Source organism: Pleuronectes platessa, chromosome 20, assembly GCF_947347685.1.
Source record: "Pleuronectes platessa chromosome 20, fPlePla1.1, whole genome shotgun sequence".
NCBI lineage: Eukaryota > Metazoa > Chordata > Actinopteri > Pleuronectiformes > Pleuronectidae > Pleuronectes > Pleuronectes platessa.
Window position 1 is genome coordinate 3046240 of NC_070645.1, and position 21687 is coordinate 3067926.

The following is a 21687-nucleotide window of genomic DNA, read 5'->3' on the forward strand; positions in this document are numbered from 1 at the left end:
AGGCATATTTACCACTAACACATCAATCACCAATTATTGATTTTTTCCTGAAAAAAAAACAGGCATTTCCTTCTTATTCAACGTCATTCATTTTCCACAGCAACAACCTCACCGACCTTAATACTACTTACTATTGGTCGCGTGTAATTTTCTGATTAAAGGTCGGAGCATTCTGAGCACTCTATACACACTGTATGTCATTCTGAATGAATGTGTCAGGTAAATGCCAAAATTATAAATGCAAAAGAGAAAAGTACAAGTCTGACCAGCATGAGGTAAGAGCAGGTGGTGCCTTTGTGTGTGTGTGGGGGGTGGGCATGAGTTGTCAGAGGGCCTCTCCATTAAACAACATCTGTTTGAGTAAACATCACATTTAGAACTTTATAAAAAATCCTACATATATTGTGTTTCTGACTCATCTTCAGTTTACAGTAAACACTGTCTGTTGCTCTACTCATTGGACCAGCAGCATGATTCTTATTCTCCCCCTTGCTGGGATCATTATGATAAATATGCATGAGCGAGAGTGTACCTGTGTGTGTGTATGCAGGACCATGCAGGGCTCAGTTGGACATCAAATAATAGGCCATCATCAATCTCTGTCACACTCTCCAGGGACTAGGGAGGGTGTGTTACTGCGTGCACACACCAGAGGGAGGGGGAGGGAATGGAGGCCCGGACAACTGTGTGTGTGTGTGTGTGTGTGTGTGTGTCTACTCAAGTGATGAAGTTAACGTGGCAGAGACAAAGGAAGGACCATCAGCTTTAGGACAATGTGCGAGGGCTGTCTTTGGGCATATGGTGCTGTGGCCATGATAAGTTCCTTCAGTCAGAGTCACGGAGACAAAATCTTTATGTCTGGCAAAAATCACATGAGTGTCACCTTCCTGTCTGTCTTCCTCCAGGACTAAATAGATTTTTCCATCACCAAGACACACTTTTCTGTTCTATTTAAAGCCAGGTTGTGTGAGACATGTTTAGAGAAGTCATACATGTTTTAATCTTTGACTAAACTGGATTTTTTTGGAGGCTAGAATGCAGTATGCCTCAGAGAAAATTTGAAATAACAAGATTACATGTTATAATACTAAGTTTTAAGAGTTATTGGGTATACAGGAATAATTGCTATATTATAAGATGTTTGTTTTTTCGAAACTGTTATTTTGTAAAACATTGGTTAATGTGAATAAAAATGAATGAAGCCTGTTAATGTACACTTTGTCATTACAGTGAATGGCAACAGTGTTTGTTTACAGCAGTGGGAGAGTTGCTCCAGTGGGGCGGGGTGGGGCAGGTCCCACCGCCAATCAGGGCCGCTCTTCCCCCCAACAAACGCTGGAGAGGCAGGACTTACGGTGCTGTCAGCCAATCATAGGCTACCTTCCTGAGCACTGGGAGAAGTTAGCACTGGGCTGCCAGTCTGGTCCGTAGCCACGATGGATGCAACACCATGCCTCTTGCTCGTCCTCCTGCTCGGGACAGGGATTGAAGTAAACAGCGGTAAGTGGCTTTTAACGGACAACGTTCAATTGGCGTTTTTCTGCGAAGTTTCTCCCGCGGCTCAGGCGGGCTCCGTTAGAAAAGCTCTTTGTTCAAGAGGCATGAAGAAGCGGAGTGTGTCTAACTAAGATGGCGCAGGGTCGGCGGCCAGCCTGCCGCTGCCTGCCTGAGGAATGTTTATTGTCTGGGGGGGAAAAAATGGAGCAGCGGAGCTAAAAGTCACGCTGGATGTAGAGGAGAGCCCACGGCCACCGCCCGGAACCGGAGAGGGTGTTTACCCGGCTTTTTGCGGATTTAGCGCCAACAAAGGGCTCCGGAGTGTCGTCCGGCGGACGGAACAGCCAGTTTCACAAACACAAAGTTGGCAGCATCCCTGGGTGGATGTTTGCCGTTTTGAGTCGGACAGTGGTTGTTCATTTACCTGCTGGTTGTCCCATCCCGAGGTTTTTTTTCCTCCTGAGCACACAGTTGAACAGCAGAAGTTCACGGTGCCTCTGGGCGGAGTGTCCGGATCCCCGTTACTTATCTGCGTGCGATTGTTGACACCTCACTGAACTGTCCCCGTGTCAAGTCGTCGCTCTTGAGGGTTAAGCTATTAAATGCGAGTTAAGCCCTTAAGCTATATTTCTAGATTTTTTCCTCGCAGTTGTTTTTGCGTCTATTCCATCGGTAGGTTTGTCTCTACCTTGTATGTCCTCTTGACTATTTAGTTTATAAACTGTTAGCTGCTAGTTTGACTTCCCGTCCACATCTACTCTCCCCCGCGGTAGTTAGCCCGTTAGCATTTAGCCGCAGTGATTCACTAAAACACAGACTCTGACATGTGCCCGTGTTTTAGCTGCAAGTTTAACAGTTTCTCTTAGCGCGGGTCGCTGTCCTCACGTGCACCACATGTATGCAGCTTACTGTGAAGACACAAGGCTGTCGATATCTTGCATACTTATCTAAATCTAACAGCATAACGAATTCGTGTGCGACAGTCTCTGTTCAGAAAATGCCGATTTAATGTCTTTGACCCCTCCTGGGAGCCTTCTGATGCATTTCTAATGTGCACATCATTTTTTTCGAATCCCCTTTGCACACCGCTCTGCAAGGATAGTTTGAGTTCACCTCATGTGAACGCGGCGGAAGCAGACTGCGGCTGAAGCGGTGAAGGGAACCCTGCTGCTTTGTGCTACCTGACATCCTTTCTGCATGCCAAGAGATGCACGTCTCTTAAACACACTCGGGGGAATCGGCGTGCTGATTTGTGAATTGGGCTGAAGCGTTTGTCGCTGCTCATTAGGGAATGGCTCTGGTCCACCAGCAAGCACCGATGCTTCCATTCATGCGTTGTTGTTATTGCCGCAAAACTGGCCATCTCCTTTGTTTGCATTAGCCAGCATGCGACTGCAAAAGGTGAGGGCTATTTTCCTCATATGTGAAAATAGCTGGTAGCGTGTGTGCTTTCCTATTGACTCGCAGAGTTTCCTTTGTGTCACATTCCTTTGTGTTGACGGAGAGGGAGAGAGAGCACCAGCCTCATAATGAATGGAGGGGCATGCTTTTCGGGCAGCGTGCATTAAGATCTCATCGGAGCCTCCTCGTGCCGAAACGCATGGTCGTGTTCGCATGTGCCCCCCGCCACTGCTTCAGTTGCAGGCTGGTTATCAAATTGATATGCTGGCTCAGGGACACGCGAGACGAGAGAGCATTCCGCGTCTTTGTCCAGCAATAGGATTGTCATGGCTGGAGTCCACGCTCAGGGCTGCGTCATTTACATCAGAATAGAATCCAATATTGTAGATGCAGATAATCAGTCTTCCAATGCTCATTTCAGCAGTAATGTGACTAACCTGAATATCCAGCGTCTACAGCATGCATGCATGTATGTATATATGTGTCTCCACAAAGGAATCAATATCAGTTTGCCAGAGAACACCTTAAATGACACCTTTTACTATGAGCCGCTGTGGTGTGTTAAGCACCACACCCCTGCAGCTCACGTGCACTTGTCTTATGTACAACCGTGTAGTGCACACACAAAAGCATCCACACACATCCGAGTCCCGGCAGCAGTCTAAATTAGGTGGTGTCACTACTACTCACCTCATCCTACCAGCCTCAGTCATCCTCCCGCCTAATCGGCTCTGTGCTCACGCTCTGTCACTTGTTTCTCCCTCTCCTTTGCTCCAGCCCTCCCACCCTCCAATTTCAGTTGACTGCTCTGAGTCTTGTGTTTCTCCCCCTATGTGCCCCCCTTTAGGCATAGTAAGTAAACGGGCCACATTTAGCTGGAGTGGCTGGTACAATCAAGTGCTGTGTCAGCACTCTGACTCAAATGCAGTCGACAGCCAAGAGAGACTCCAAATCAATCCTGTTGGTCCCAGAACACAAAGGATGTGATTAGTTTAGCATGTCATCACAGTTTTTGCTCCAGGGTTATTGCTAGTAATGAAGCATCTGGTGATTTAGAGAGATACAATTTACAAAACCTGTGTCCCACTTTCATACAACATATTGCAAAGCATATGCGATATACACACAGGCAGCATGCTCAGAACTGCATTTAATAATGTGGGAACTTGTACAGCGTAGGCATAAACAAATTTCGCCAAGGATGGTAAAAAAATATTTATTGTAAGTCCAGCGAAGGAGCAAATTTCTTGGTCCTGTTGATGGCCATTCTGACTATGAAAGATGAGTCACTGTGTTTGTATGTGAGAGAGAGCATTGGGTAATCGAGTTCTGCACAGCGCTCTACAATGAAGAAATGGCACAAAACACTGTTTAATGCTATTATGAAAAGTGTCCCTAAAGCAAAATGTAGACACTATCATTTTGTTCGGTTTGTGTTGGCGTTTAAATGAGCCTATCAGTTCCGATGTAATAACCAGGGAACATAATTATCTGTGGTAATCAGACCTTCATTTTCTGAATAGAATAATGACGTTTTTTTGTGTGTGTTTGACAGCACACAAACATAACGCTGATCCTACCCTGGCTACAGCCGAAACTCAAATTACTTCTTACTTCTACTACTTAAATTACTTAAAACATGTGGGAGGGGGGGAGGGCAATGCTCGGGAATGCTCGAAACAAGGGACATTTTCTGACATATAAAGAAACAAGAAATATGTTGTCAGGAAAATAGCATATACTGCTTTGATTTGGGACTATGGGTGGGCATAATAAATCGACCATCGATTAATTGATAATTAAGAATTTCGTCTGACATAATTTTTTCGTCGATAAAACTATTGCATGTTCGCTATGTGGCAGGAGGTCAGAATATCCGAGTTGCCCTGAACGCAGCACAGCAAGGATGTTAGCAGCTAGAGGAAGCAGCCCGGAGCTAGCCTGCGCTGATTGGCTTCATGTCCGAACACGGACCCTCAGACCACGCGGAGGGGAACCCAGACAGACCCGGGTCTGGGTGAGAGTTTCCGGGACTGAGGGCGTGACAACAACCGGACTGAGAGGTCGAGAACTGTCAAATCGAGCTAGCTCTCAGCGGCTAGCTGCTGCTCTCTCAGCGGGGCTTAAGAGTACAGCAGCTCATATTTTCAAGTGTAACCATTGAACAGATCCCGTTTAACTGCCACAAGAGTTGTTCATCTTGTAATAAAGACCTCAATGAAGAAACACGCTTTTTTTTTCTATTTTCACTGCATTTTAATATAGCCTATAAATAGTGAATTTTAATATAAAAATATTAAGGATTAATCGAAAATCGAATGTTAAATCTCCAGACGATCGATTAGGACAATTTAATCGAATGCCATCCCTATTTGGGACATTAAATCTTCCGTACCTTATCCTTTTTGCAGTGTAGTGGTTCTTCCTTTCTCGTCTTCATCACCCTTTCTTTAAATTTCAGTCTTGATCTCTTCACTCTGAGCCAGTTTTTAGATTTTTGTCTGTTTCCTGGTGAGTGTAAATGCAGGGTCAGTTGATATGCTAATGTTACACTCCCGTGCTATTATAATCTGTTTTTTGAAGATGTTTATATATGAAACATTCAAAAGCAACGGCTTAGTCATCCGACTACGCAGGTTAGGATGATCTTGTAGTGAAAATATGAGGATTGACGTTTTTTAACGTACATCTTATTCCGCTACATTAAATGGAAAAAAGCATTATATCTTGTTGAAAGTTTACCAGACGGATATTGGGTGGATGGCATTTTTGTTAGATAGCTAGTTGGTTTATTCTAAAACAATCCGGCAGCATGATGGACAACCTCTTTTGAAAGTAGTGCGAGTACACAGATGGTATGGTCAGATGATGTCCTGGGATGAAAGACTTTGAACTACAAGCAGTCCATTAGTTCCTGAGTTACCACTACCTGTGTCATGTTTCGGCAGATTCAGCTGTTCCAGTTTCATTGACATAATCACGGAACCATAGTGTTATGTAAAGATTTTACAATGGTGACAGTGTTTCCCCTACCATTACATGTTTTTGAGAGTATCCATCGGAAGACATGTCGCATCAACCACCTGAAAAGCAGATACAAATATCCGCCCCCCCAAAAGCTGTAAACCTAGGGGAAACACTGGTGACAGGTTCATTCACTCAACCCACTTGAACACTCAAACAATGACGCTAGTGATTGGATAAACAAATCTGTATTCTTCGTTGTGCAAGAGGTAATGGAATTAAAATATGTCCCTAAGTAAAACTTGGGGGGGAAAAACCAAGTCCCCAGAACCTTAGGGAAAGATAACGTCGTGCACACACACTGACTCCGCTTCTCTCTCTCTCACTAACTCTCGAAGACTCATCTGACGTCTCTACAATTAGTTTGAAATGATGCCCAAATATCAACGCTGTTTGGCCTCGATTCGGTTGTTAGTGCACAGCTCCTCTCTGTGATAGAGATAAAGGTTTATCAGTTCATTACTGACTGAGCCGGTAAAAAGGGCAAAACCCGACTTTAAACGCTCCAAACATGTATGAAAGATCCCAAATTAACACTGTGCGCAGACTTGGTGGAGCTGTGCATGGCTCTCTGGGTGTCTGCCCCGGACTTGGTGGCGCTGTGGCCAGGCTGTCCTCAGCATACTTAAGCATTTGTTTCTTTATCGAAATTCTTATTGTCGTTGCAAAATTCAACAATGTTATTGCATATCGCATGTTTTCCTAATATCGTGCATCCCTATTCCAGACCTCAATGACCTATACTGTGAAAACACTTTTTAGCTTACCCAGCAAAAAAAATCCACGATTCTTAATAAGGAGCCCTTCTAAAGGGAGACTTGAGAGAGTAATGCATTTGGCTGTATGAGTTATCGGCCCGTTTACAAAAACAACAATAGTCATTATATATTTCCTAATAACGATAGTTGGAGCTCTGCTTCCAGCTGTCCATAGGGTTTGCTAGATATTTTGCGTTTTTCATCTTGTGTAAGTGTAAATATTCCCTGTAGACTGGAGAGTATTTTCGACTAACTTTAATCTTCACCACATTCTAAGCCCCCCTCTCTAGCTGCTGAGGCCTTTTTGTCAGGTGTGTGTGTGCGTGTGTTTTGAGTGTTTCAATGAAACGCCTGTGGAGCGTTGTTTTTCTGGGTGCTGTGTGCCGTGCTGTCAGTACTAGCAATGGAGGAATGCCAGGCATGTGGGTGACCCTGGACGCCCCTTGTCCTGGACCAAGGAACCACGACTAATTTGAGAGGTTGTAGCCGTGCCAGTGCCCATTGGATTCAAAGGCACCAATGCCCCCGCGCGCTCTCTCCCCTCATGTGGAGGTTAGGGAATCACAAGCTATACTCCTGATTCTGTGTTTGTGTGAGGAGCAAGTTAGGCCCCAGTTATACTCTGATACATGGATGGCTGTGGACACCAGAGTCATGTTTGTATTGTCTCTGTTTACAGTACACATTCTACACATGTGCCTTAGATCAGCTCCATATTAAAACAAAATGTCGACGTCCATGCAAAAAAACCTGCTTGGACTGCTGTTGTCTGTGTTTTTATTAAATATGAAAATTGTAGTGGTGTTGTCACAGCAACTTGTAACTCGCCTTGGAGCAGGTTAACTGAAATTTAGACTAATCGTTGACCAAATTAATTGCAAACTTATTATTCAGGGTTCGTACGGTCATGGAAAACCTGGAAAAGTCATGAAATTTTAAAATTTGTTTTTCCAAGCCAGGAAAAGTCATGGAAAAATTTATCTCCCACAGGTTTTGGAAAAGTCATGGAAATTAGTTATATTCATATTTTCATGTCGTTCATTTTAGGAATGTGCATAATCAATCGACGATCGATTAATTGATCATTAAGAATTTCGTCTGACATAATTTTTTCATCATGAAAACTATTGCATGTTGGTTGGAGGAGTTCGGAATATCAGAGTTGCCCTGAACGCAGCACAGCGAAGATGTTAGCAGCTGGAGGAAGCAGCGCGGAGCTAGCTCCGCTGCTCGGGTTCATGTCCGCACACGGACCCTCAGTCCAAGCGGAGGGTAACCCGGACAGACCCGGGTCTGGGTGAGGGGTTCCGGGAGTGAGGACGTGACAACAACCGGACTGAGAGGTCGAGAACCGTCAAAACGAGCTAGCTCTCAGTAGCTAGCTGCTGCTCTCTCATCGGGGCTTAAGAGTACAGCAGCGCATATTTTCAAGTGTAATCATTGAACTGATCCCGTTTAACTGCCACAAGAGTTGTTCATCTTGTAATAAAGACCTCAATGAAGAAACACGGTGTGTTTTTCTATTTTCACTGCTTTTTAATATAGCCTATAAATAGTGAATTTTAATATAAAAATATTAATGATTAATCGAAAGTCGATCGTTAATTCTCCCGACGATCGATTAAAAGAATTTAATCGAATGCCCATCCCTAGTTCATTTACGCTGAGTTTTAAATAATTCATATGCTTTTAAAGAAATACGCCCAAAATGCCTTGGAATTCTCATCGTTAGTTTGAATTAAAAAAATTCCTTCACTTTTTCGAGTATACACCGAGATTTCACAAAATGTTGGGTCATGGAAATTTGGTTTAAAGTTATTGAAAAGTCATGGAAATCCATTGGTCAAAATGTTTATGAACCCTGATTATTTCAATCGTTAATTCGATTAGTTGTTGCAGCCCTAATCTAAGTGCATCGATGGACTGTGAGAAAGACTATAGGAAACAAAAACTGAACAATAATTGCGGTACTGTTCTCCCTCGAGTTGCAGATTCAGAGCTTGTGGTATATCACAAATGAGAGGGGCGCCAGTCTCGGCAGCAGCCAATCAGACAGTTAGCCAGTTCAGTCTGAGCTGTGAGTCAGCTGCTTTAAACAGCACCCTCTCTGGCCTCCATTAACTTCCACTGGTGCGTCCCACTCTGCCTCTTCCACTATCCCAGCCTCCCTGTGTTTGTATGTCCACATGTCTATTTTGGAAGTGACGTAGTCATTTATCTGTGGCTTTATCTGCTGTTGGACTGCCCAGCATAGCCAATATTGTGTAAAAGGAAGTGTGAATACTGGCTCATTAAGTTGAGGTAAAAAGTTTTTTTTTGGGGTTAATATAAATAATATTTAATGAACCAAAATGACTTCCATTTTATATCAATTAACCACATTTCTCACATTGGGTTTTCACTGGAATCACTTAGGCCTTTTTGAACCTGAAACCTGAAAAGTGTGTGGCTGTAAGCTTTGTTTTGGTTGGTGTTGTGAAACAAACTGAAAACAGGAAAAGGAAGTTGGCAGGGAGGAAGAAGCCTTCAAATTGTCTTATAACAACCGCTTTTCGACACAAATTGAGTTATTGCACTTTTAGTTTTGCAAGCCTATATCAATTTATCGCCATACAGGTATAAGTAGAAACCATCTCTTTTGGGTGTTTTAGAATCCTCTCTTCAAACTAGACTTGGCTGGCATTGAAACAGGTCCTTGCTGCATCAACAAGAGACGGCCTTGCTATGCAGCCTGTTGGGCTTGCAGGATATTTACTTGAGAAATGCTGTTTAGTGAAGGTGTCTCGGTTAGGAAACAGTGAGAAGGACAGATGATAATGATGGTGATTATTTTATTGGACTCCTTGGTTAGGGGCTTCAACTTCAGATGTGTTTGTTATAATAGATCTTGTGTGTGTGTGTGTTGGGGGGTGCTGTGACTGGGTTTGAGCAGCTGCCAAGGCACTGGCTGTCTAACCTTTAGATCGAGGTCCTGCATATTTATAATACTAGCAGCGTAGACAGATGTACCCACCCCACCCCCTCACCATTCTCAATATGTTTAGCTATACATCCATCCTCTTTGTTGTGTAGGAACAGAAAGCTTCCTCAGCATTATGTGTTCTTCAGTGAAGAAACAGGCAGGTTGCATCACAGGAGACATGCTGTTGGGTTGTTATCAGGGTTGTCGTGGTATTTGTCTTGTGGTTATGATAGCTGTGAGCGAAGGGTGCTTAGGCCCAAATGCTCTGCAAATGCAACATGAGAGAAACGGCTTTGACCAACTGAGCTTCAAGTAATGTCTTCATTGTCAGTGTAAAGATGTTTCCATCATTGGCAGCTCATAATCCCCTGATCATAATCAGGGTGTCAAAGAACACTACACTTATGTTTTGGGACACACCAATATAAAGCTCTACAGATGAGTGGTACTGCTATTCTCTCCTGTCTTCCTGAAATTCTCAAGTGAATGAGGATTGACTGCGTAACATGCCATTTTACTTCCCTGTTAGGGTTTTTTTCCTGGCCACCTCTGAAATCTCTTAGCTATTTGTGCAAAACTGATAATCGATCCCCTGTTTCTTCAGTGTCAAGGACAGTGTGTTGTTTCTGTTATAGTATCAGCCACTGTTTGGTTTCAGGTATGTTGCTGAGCTTTAGCTCCCGTCCCAACCTGCAAGGTCAAACCATTCAGCAGGGAAGATAGCAGCCTTTCTGGTGTGCTCTGTGTTTTTGTGAGGGGGGAGGTTAATCTGAGTCAGGGCAGTGGGCCCTCTTGCTCAACACACACATTCAGAGGGCACATCTGGTGTGGACAAAGGACTGGCCATAATGAATCTGGCCCTCTGGCTGGGGGTAGGGTGGTTGGGGCCGTGACCTATGGAAATGACTCTCCAAGCTGAAAGGCCCCACTGAAAATGGGGAACCGACACAGAATGATCTAATGAAGAGAGTGGGGGCAGGGCAACATGTGTGACAGCATCTTTGCGATAGATTCATTTAACGATTACTTGAATAGTAAAATAATAAATTATTCAAATATTGATTGAAAAACTTGTCATTTTTATTTATTTAACATTCTTCTCTTAAATACAAACGTATCTGCCAATAACTAAGTATGCACTGCAAGGTATTTTTCCACAATAAAAAATAGCCCAGTCTGAACTGCTAATCTGCTTTTTAAAGTCCTATATCCCTCCAAATATTAATTTCTGAAAGAGCTTGGTCCATTAAAATAAACTAAATATATCATCTGCATTAAGCCGTCCAACAGAAAAATAAATGAAAACCAAAGTAAAACTCAAGTAACTTTCTGGAGGAATATCAACACTGTGTAAATTCAAGTTCAAAAGTAAAAAAAAAATCTTGAACTATCCTACTTGTTGTATCAATGTCTGCATGAAGTTAAAATCTGACTATACATATTACATAAACATTCTGAAGATGAATACAGTATAATTCAATATTATTTCCACACTGTTTATTATACATTTTCAGAAAGAGCTGAAGTGTACTGTAATAATACAACAAATATTCATTTCTCATTTCAATTTATATAGTTTGCTTTGAAAAAATACATAACTGTCTTTTGAAAAAGGCATCTTAAAATTGATTGCTTAACTTTAGAAAAAATTTATAGGTTTTGGGTTTGCCCATTTCTTCTCTTCCTTCATATATAACTACATTTCACATAAACAATCTTAACAAACATTAACAACTGAACAGCTTTAACTTTCCTCTTTGTTCCAAACTTCTCTGGTTTAGTGAAGTAAACTCTACCGTAAAGACTGAAAAATCTGCGCTGGTTAAACTAAGACTGCTGTAAGTGCTAGAAAAAGTGTGCAGGTTTAAATAGAAACGCTCCGTTACGATCTAATAACAGCATGTGTCCGTTTTTGTTTTCCTGCTGCAACTTGCTCCTCAGATGACTAGGTGCCTTGACTGTGCGCAGCCACCTTCCTTATGACATGTTGGCGCAAGTTCTGTGAGTCAACACATTTACGTAATCGATGACGTGGATTACGTCGACGAGTTGCCCAAGCACTACTGGTGGGGGACTGATACTTATCATCTCCTTATAATTGGCATTAGAACACAAAACATTATCAATCAAATGGTCTGGTCTCAGGCAGAACTCTGCAAACACCGGTCATTGAATTGGACAACGCAAACAATTTACAATCCCTGATAACTGAATAATAACAGTTTGCTACAAATATATTGAATGAGAATAGTACAGTAATGTCACTCAGACAGTCACTGACATTTGTTCCAACAGGCAAAATTTCTTGGCACATTACTGCCGCTTGTGTAGATCAGTGGAATACAGTGAAACCTTTAGCGAGAATGTGTATTGTGTCCCTCTCTTGCTTGTCTGTGTTGATTGTCCTGCTTTTCTGCTTGCAAAAGATCTTACAAAAGAGGGATGCACTTAAATATTAAGGACTAGTGGTCAAAAACTCCAGAGGCCTCTTTTTTTAAAAACCTTGGTCCTTGACTGCAGCGAACAAAACGGTTTAATATAACAGACAGTATGAGACTGAGCTTGTTAGAAAATCTATCAATATATGTTGTATAAACCTGATTAAATGATTATGTTGACCATAACCTTCCCATTCATTCAAGATAATTTACCCCTCTGATTTATATCTGTGTTTGGTTTAAAGTTTCTCTTACCTGCCTGTATTTTATGATTTTGTGTTTGTGGTATTTGCCCAAATTGGCAAACGCATACTTGACAGGAGCTTCATCTACAGGGGAGATGTGCTCTCAAAGAGTTGTCAAGTTCAGAGGCCTCCAGTTTGTGGATGAAGTGAGGCTGTGATGTCAGCTGGGTGCAGGCTTATCTGAGACTAATGTTTAATTCAGGACGGGTGTTTGAAATGTCTAACGGCATCTCTTTTTAGAGCCTAGGGATAGCAAAAGTGTTGAACATTTTGAATCAGACTTGGAAACTTTCATGTTTGTGGAGCCTGAAAGCAAGTCTTTGTTCCAAGCTGGCACAGACATCTCACCTTGCTCCAGGGAGATGTGTTTTTCCGAGTGCTTAAAAATGTACAGCTTTTGCTTCATTGTAACGAGACCTCTCTCATCCAGGCATCAACGTTTCTTGTGATGTCTCTACCGGTCAATGCAACCCTAACTTTGTGTGTGTACATAATGTACAGGCTCTTTTTGCTGCATTGATTTGCTCTACAGTAAAGCTCTTGTGTGTTCAGTGGATCCTGACGTTAATAACTCAAACCACTGATGTTTTATCATTAATGTCATCATGTTCAATGGAGCTTATGTGTCATCTGCTTTTTGCAATCCTTCTTTTACCCCCTGGTCTGCTGCAGCGTGATCTAACAGGGGGTGCACTCACTTAGTCCACAGACCGTGTTGCCTGTGCAGGGCTGCAGAATAATTACTGTCCTGTCGCCTTGGGGACAATAGAAATTCTGTGTTGAGATGCATTCTTCCCTTGTTTGCAAACAATTTAGAATTTATTTTAACTACCACTTAGGAAATGGCAAACTGAACAAAGTGCTGGCTTCCTGACTACCATGTAGTGAATCTTCTCCTGCTCTTACTATAGTTACTATCAGCAGTCAGCACAGAACTTGAAATATTCTGTTGCAGAAATCTGCGGTCGCTTCACACTATCTGGATAAAGAAAACAGAGTGACCACTGGGGCCTCATTTATAACCATTGCATACACAAATGCAAACATTTGGGATCTATAAAAACAAACTTGACGGGAGAATGTGCGCACTTGTACGCTTTTTCTGACCCATGCGTACAGACGTTTTGGAGACGGGAAAATGACCATGCAGACGCAAAGTGGTGAACTGAAGCCAGATTATTGATCCAATTCATTGTCAGAACATGACAATGAGCCATCAAGCGCACCATGTGCACTGGAGGTGACGGGAGGTGTTAGGAGTGTGTGAGAGTGTCCCTCTTCATACACACACTGATAATCACATGGGATATTCACCATCTAGTCCTATATTTTAAAATTGTTATTAATCGATGTTGTCGGCTCATGACTCTGGATCGTTCCTGTCACTTAACCCTGATGTCCTGACTCTGTGTGAAGCAGATTTAAACATGTGTCGTTTAAACTCTAGAGCGATCAAACAAACACAAAGAAAATGTCAGTCCTGTACGTGTCCCAATAACTTGTGATCAGTGCTGGTGTTTAGTATTAAAATGTAATAGAGATTGCAGGTCAGAGGAGTGAGGAGGAAGCTCCAATAGAAACGCTGACACAAGACGACCGGACAATTAATGAACGTAGTGGAAAACACGATGATGTTCAGTCACTGCATCGATGCAGAGTCGTCCTCTCAACAGGAGTGCAAACATTAACACGTGCTGCTCCTCCTCCGCTCTGGATGAATTCTATCGACGTTACAGGCTTAAATTTCTGTCGTGAAAAGTTAAATCGCAATAATTATCGATTTCGTTTTACTACCCAGCCCTACTTGTGCATTCAGGTTTCCAGTTTAATATATTAAACTATTTATAGGCTATATTAAAATGCAGTGAAATTAGAAAAAACATCTAGCCGCTGAGAGCTAGCTCGATTTGACGGTTCTCGACGTCTCAGTCCGGTTGTTGTCACGCCCTCACTCCCAGTACCCCTCACCCAGACCCGGGTCTGTCCGGGGTCCCCTCTGCGTGGGCTGACGGTCCGTGTGCGGACATGAAGCTGAGCGAGCAGCGGAGGCTTAGCTTCGGGCTGCTTCGTTCAGCTGCTAACATCATCGCTGTGCTGCGTTCAGGGCAACTCGGATATCTCGACCTCCTGCCACATAGCGAACATGCAATAGTTTTCATCAATGAAAAAATTATGTCACTGACGAAATTCTTAATGATCAATTCATCGGTCGTCGATTGATTATGCCCATCCCTACTTGCTATTAGGGCTGCTCGATTATGGAAAAAATCATAATCACGATTACTTTGCACAATATCAAAATCACGATTATTTAAACGATTATTAATATGTGCCCTTATTCTGAAGTCTATGCTTTATTTTTTTAACCACTTCCGGTTCCAGTAAACACCGATGACGGCTGCGTGTCTTATTCCTCCGTGAAACCAGGATATCGGTGCCCGGTTATTCAAACCCTTAATGATGGCAACCCTAACACTCTCTGACCGACTGACCGGCGCGGAGAAATGCGGGTCCGGTCTGACCGGTCTGACCGGTCTGAACAGCCAGGCAGGAGTGCGCTTGAGAATAGCGGTGCGCGGCGCAGCCGCTACATGGTGTGCTGCTGCCCTCCCTGCTTTTCGACTCGCGCTGTTTTTTTCACCGCCGATCACCACACACACACACAACTCGCTCCTTCACTTTACAGCTGCTTGAGAGTGAGAGCCAGTCAGCTGGGCCGCTGAATGCTTTTGGGGAAGGAATGAATTGCGCATGCGCGTCTCTTTCGAAAGAAATGCCAAATAATTGTTTCAACTCGATCATAGTAGTTTGGAGATGGTTTGACCCCATAATCGTAATCACGATTAAATTTTGATTAATCGAGCAGCCCTACTTGCTATCATGACTTTTTTGCTAAAATTTCCGGCACTACCCTGGCTGGGTTTAGATGATTACATCTATCATTGTGGTCCTTATTCCTATCACCTCAGCCTAACATTTACCAAACCGCTTGTTCTTGGGGAACCACAATTTATCTGCAGATTGGGTTGATTTGGTCATAAAAATTAAATATGATTAATAACGGATGTGTAGTGGGTAATGAAATTATCCATCATTAATGAGAATTGCTTTAAATTCTTTAAGCAGCAGAACAAAGCTGTGGCCCACTGCTGCTTCACTGCAGACTGCTTAATTTTTCAATCAGTGGATTAATGACCCAAAGCATGGCAAACTAGCAATAGGGATTAGTAAGAACGTCAAACAATACTATAGGTTTTCAGTAGCACAAACAGGGCTGCAGTTTTGTTTTATGTCTGAAGATAAGCCCCTAATTTCCTCAGCTCTATTGGATTTGGCCGCTTCCCTGGCTGCCACACTGTTTACCCTTGAAAATGAGTGAATTATCATTTTTTGGGTGAATTATTCTTTTAAGCTGCTGCAAAAATAACCGATAAAGAAAAAAACATTTGCGATCTTTGGATGTAGGGCTGGGCGATATGGAAAAAAATGTTATCACGATATGTTTTTCCATATTGATCGATCTCGATCCTTATCACGATATGTAGTTTTTGCAGATGCTGCCAGTGTGAGGGGCATCCTGAAGCTTGAAGAAACAAGAGATTCACTGAAACTTTACAACAAAGTTTATTAACATAAAAAAAAATGAATGCCTTCCAATAATGAGCACAAAATGTTTTTGTGAAGGTCTTCATGCTTCCATTGATCAAGAGAGCATCAGGGACCATAACTAGCAAAAGAAAATTCAGAGCAGCGCTCTTAGCTCATACAGTCGTATATGCTTAGTGCAAACTAAGTGACTGGTCCCTTTTCACTATATTTAGCATTTTTTGATTTTGTAAACAACTTTTAAAAAACAAGTAAACATGTGGGTTAGACCCTCTGACACATTCAAGTGCTAAACTGTGAGCTCGTACCTGGGGTCTAACACTTTGATCAGTTTCCTGAAGCCGTCCCTCTCCACTGTGCTCAGGGGCATCATATCTTTAGCTAAGCAATAAGTATTAGCGCTCGTTATATTTTTGCCCCGCTTCGATTGTTTTTAATATGGGGCAATGGCTGCAAAACACGACTGGATGGACTGTTGTGTTGCTAACAGAACAGAATCGCTCCCGTTAGCGATGCTAACGGGAGACGTAGTGGTCTTGCCTGTCTCTTTGTTTGGTGTCGTGAAAACTTGAGCCCGCAGAGTCAAACTCTCTGTGTAATCACTAGGATGGTGCCGTCTCAGGTGATTGAAAAGGTTTGTGGCGTTTCCCGTCCTGGCTGGTACCGACCGCCGGCATATTTTGCAGACCGGCTTCGTCTGCTCCTCGTCATTTTTGCCGTATCCAAACCACGTACACACACCTGACGTCGCGTTACCCTTTTTTTCGACAATGTCTTCGGTTTCGGGTGATGTAGTGATGTCGCTTTCACATTCGGCATTATTTTCGCTGTCCCCGACTTAAGTTTCACTCCTTTTTTCTCATTTTTCCAACTTCGTTCTCTCTTTTTCTCTCTCTCGCAACTGCAGCTACTTTCACGCTGGGAAGTGGGCGTGTCGTGTCCTACCTGCAGACGGCAGCCGGCAGACTCCGACACTGTTGTTGCGCTTACTTTTGCCACGTGAGATCGAATACATGTCACAAGGAGATAATCGAAATCGATCAACATTTTATCGCGATCCCGAATCGAGATCGAAAAATCGCCCAGCCCTATTTGGATGTTGCAGTTGAAATAGTTTCCCCCAAAATATTGGCAAATAAATGTTACACCGCAATGCTGTAATAATCAATGTTCATCAAATAAAATATAGATTTAACTGCTATAGTTTTACAAAGGAAGTGCATCCAAACATGTGTCATCTACTTAAAAAATTGCTTCTATTCCCTGTCTAAAGCCTAAGCTTACAAACTCCAACCCTAAATTCTCCTTACACCACCTGAAATGCAGTATTCACACCCTCAAAACACATTACGTGCTGAGAAACTCAAGGTTTCAACGGTGTAATTTAACAGTTCAAAGTTCCAACATCACAAGTTTCAGTAGATATGTCATTAATCTTAGAGCATCTTTTTGATTGGCTGCTTTTTCATACGGAGCACACAGACAGACTGAGAATTTTATTAAATATGTCTTTTCATGAAGGCTTTTAAGGTCTTTAGCTCCTGCCTCGTTGCCTCTAAATGCAATTTGAACATTGAATGACAAGCACCAAGGCAAGTAAACAAACATAGGCACATTGGGTACATCGTCGGCTTGTGTCATGTATTTATCTTTACATGGTGACCTTGCAAAGAAAACTAGCAGCCTGCATTTTAAAATGGCCTTACCATTGCTTCCACTTGAATGAATGGGAAGGTTATTGTCCACATAATCATTTAATCAGTATTATGCAACATATATTGATAGATTTTCTAACAAGCTCAGTCCATAAGGTCTGTAATATCAAACAGTTTTGTTCGCTGCAGTCAAGGACCAAGGTTTTAAAAAAAGAGTTCTCTGTTAACTTTCCGGGAAGAATGTGCTGACCATGATAAATTGCCAATTTGACATGCGTTTGCAGGTGTGAACGCATTCATATCGGCTAAAGATTTGATCACGCCTCATCTCTCTATTTTACTCGCTCGTGCCGACACACGGACATACATGTGACATTGGACACACATGTGTACTCAGACTGGGTAAAAACTACTGTACTGAAGTGTTTGTTTTTTCTAAAGCAGGGAGGAGAGATCTGATCTGAGATGTGATCATGAGACGCATGTGGGGCTACATTTTATTGCCAGGTGTGGGTGCCTGCCTGCAATCATAGTTGTCCACTTATGTTCAGATCACAGAAAACACAACGATGCATGTTCAAGGGCCACGGAGGTCCTTGGCTGGCCCCTCCCACACTTACACAGAGAGAAACCGACAGTTAACCAGAGATGAGATTGGAGAGCCTATTAACGTGATTGAGGCAAAGCGTTGAACCTGTTTGGGAAAAGTGGCCATAAAATGTGGGATCACAGGATTTCTGCAACAGCCAGCCGCTGGTAGATTTGAGGTCACTTGACCCCAGCATCATGATTGTTTGATTAGTGTGAGCATTTCATACCTTACCTTGGTACAGATCAACAAAGTGTGCCCTGGTCCCCTCAGGCACTGCGTTACAAAGCAATTGTAACCACTATTAAAATGCCAACAGAAAAGTTAACAGTTATCAGCTTATTCAGTGAGGATGAGTGCTGGCTCCCTGCAAGGACTATTAAAAGCTGCTTTGATGGCCCGCTGACGTGGCTTGATCTCTCTTGTTATTGCTAATGGTCAGTCAGATATGAAAGAAAGGTCAATGTGTTTGTGTATGAGAGAGAGAAATCAGGGCATGAGCTCTACAATGAAGCAAGGGTACAAAACACTGTTAGAGATCTCATGTGTTGTCTCATGTCAAAATTTACGGTAATTATGAAACTATGGTGAGACAAATCACACTATGGCACACTGCCACAGTCTTGGTAATTAAGGGGAAACACTGGTTAATTTAACAGTTTGCAGTCTTTCTTTGGCTTCAAGCTAAATCCCACAGAGCAGAGCTTTGATACTGCACAGCTGTCTGAGCTGCATTCAGCCATGGTGCACTAATGTCACAGCAAGTAATTCCCATCAGCTGTGGCAGACGAAATACCTGCTGTGACATCACTAGTTGGGGTGTGACAACACACAACTCAGTGTCAAGAAGCTCTGACGTAAGCTTTTATATGCATCTCATATTTCCCACACAGCAAATTCTGGAGAGTAGGGCTGCAACTCGATTAAAAAAACACAATAGTAAAATTCTGACCCTGTCCAACTATTTATTTGAAATTAACTTAGTCCTTTAATACAACGCTGTTTCTATATGTATTACACACATCTGCAATTTAAATATGACTATATTCCAGTTTCAGATGTCTACACTTGAATTCGAACTCGTCATAGTCAAGATGTCATAAATTCTTCTAAATCGTTTTGTAAATAGGTTGTCAATAACCCAACACAAGTTATTTTTAGATGGCACTGAGTGGTATAGATAGGACAGAAAATACCTTCTCTGAGCTCTGTTCACACACCTAGTGGACATTAGCACACTGACTTCAGGGATGAGCTGTCTTCAGTTACATTCATTTCAGCATTATGTACATTGAGACACCTTTGTATACAAGACTGCCACGACTCAAGTCGGCAATAAGTGTTTGCCCAACCATATGGTAGTTTTTGTGACAGGTATATTTGTCTCATTTGGTACCTGACCATCTGCACCAGCATGAAGCATTACTCTTCTAATGGACAAAAGAGTATTGACTAAATCAACAATTGCACTAATCAGGAAAACATAATGCTTCATTACAGAGAAATTTGTAAACAATTATTTCTAAGACATTAAGATTTATACAAGATTAAATAAAGCAGTTATAAAGCGTACATTGCAATTTTATATATCTTATTCAAGAGCATGTTTACTAGAGAGCATTTTCACACAAATGCAGTTTTAACAGACACACACTAGAATACAATTTTGCAGAACTTACCAATGCTGTTATATCCCCACAGTTCATTAGTGTCACCAGTGTAAAGAAAACATAATATCCCATCTGTCTACTACTCTACAACACTTAGCCAAAGCTTTATTCACCCCAGTGATTTGCATGAACTTTGGAGGTGCTGACACAGCCTACAGAATAATGTATTTTCCCTTTCACTGTATTCAAACACTTTTTCAATCACACACCAGGCTCACATGCAAACCAATCCAACGCAAGGCAGATTACACAGAATTTATTTCATGCTTGTATCCCGACATATTGACTTTGTCTGATTCCTTTATTTGATCTGTTCTTCACACTCATCTCAGCGTTCCCCCCTTTATTGTTGTAAGACTAAAAGGGTGGGAGGGAAAGGGTCAGAAGAGGGGAGGGGATTATGTGAAAAGAAAAGGGGGATGAGGGAGGGCGAATTTGACGGGGGTTTAATTACGGTGAGCGCACTATAGGCAAGGAAGAGAGAGGAGGGGTGGATGCAGAGATGCATGTTCAGCCTCTAAATGCCCGACAGGCAGCGTTGTAATTTATTGTTCCTTTGTTGCCTGGCTGTTACACAGCGAACAATACACAATATGTTACGTAGATATAAAAAAGTCATTTCAGGGATCAGTGTGAAGGGAATGACATGCTGAACCTCCAGATGGCACTGCCGTTCATTTGCATTTTCTTCAATGTCGAGTCCAAAACGAGAATACAAAGAAAATGTGGGCCACAAACAAAAACCTGACAATTCAAACACAAGGTCTGGTATTGGGGATTAGTCCAGAAACATTTAGTTTGTAAAATAAATTTTTATACAAATGTTGAGAATCAATTAATAGTTACCTACTTGAAAGGATGAAATTGTCTAAACATTCTCTGGTTGTAGTATGAAGCAGGATTTACTCTGTTTTATACCATAACAAAGTCTGTTTGTGTGTTTGTTAAATATGTGTTGCTTTTGGAAAATAATTTATAAGATATAAGTGGGTGAGAATGGACAGATCGAGAATCAAACATCCAGAATAAGAACACGGACCAATGACAAGACAGCAGTTCAAATTCCATGCAACCACATATACCTCACTGTACACAGACAGACACACACACACTTACTCATATTAAAATATGCCCGAACCGTCTTGGGAACAGCGAGACAGGCTTTTGGTCCGTGTCGTGTGTGTGTGTTTAGTCTGACTGTCGGCCTGGCGTCATTCTAAGCAGAATCTCAGATTAGTCAGCCACATTCTGTCTGACCACATTGTAAGAGACTGGCCTTGTGTTTGTCTTCCTCTCTCATACTTCCTCTATCACATCAGACACACTGTGTGAATGTCCGTCCCAGTTGTCTTCATTACCAGTCCCACACTTCACACTACAGCCCACACAAGTGTAAACGACTTATGGATTTTACGATTTATTTAGCTCAGTGTCCTCAAGACTGAGGGTGTGCTGCGTAACACAGGATTGTCTTTGGAGTTTCTTTGAATGAAATACATGGTTCAGATAGTTTGAAATGAAAATTTGAAATTTGTTGGATAATTCAGTCTTTAAATTGCAGGAAGTTTAGACATTGTTAAAAAATAGGAGAAGAGGAAGATGCTCGCAAGATAGCAAAGTCTTCCCCTCCAAAGATATCATATTTGAACTTTCTCTTCTAAATCTGATTAGAAATGTCAAAATCTTGTGGAGTTTTCATCATAATCAGATGTGTCCGCAACGGAAATGTATTAAGTTTAAACTTACAGAAAACTTGACATTTTGGTTATAAAATATATTGACAATATATTCTATGCTACAACATGACAAAAAAGCATTACGTTTATGTTGGCAAATCTCAAA

At 42.1% G+C, this 21687-nt stretch overlaps 1 protein-coding gene across 1 annotated transcript in view; it reads left to right on the plus strand.

Moving 5' to 3' along the window:
• The first annotated feature begins 1417 nt into the window (after positions 1–1417).
• tgfbr1b (transforming growth factor, beta receptor 1 b) overlaps positions 1418–21687 on the plus strand; it is a 51372-nt gene continuing 31102 nt past the window's right edge. The window contains exon 1 of the mRNA XM_053412993.1: positions 1418–1500. Within this exon, the coding sequence (XP_053268968.1) occupies positions 1437–1500 (64 nt within the window). The 5' untranslated portion in view covers positions 1418–1436. The remainder of the gene's footprint in view (positions 1501–21687) is intronic.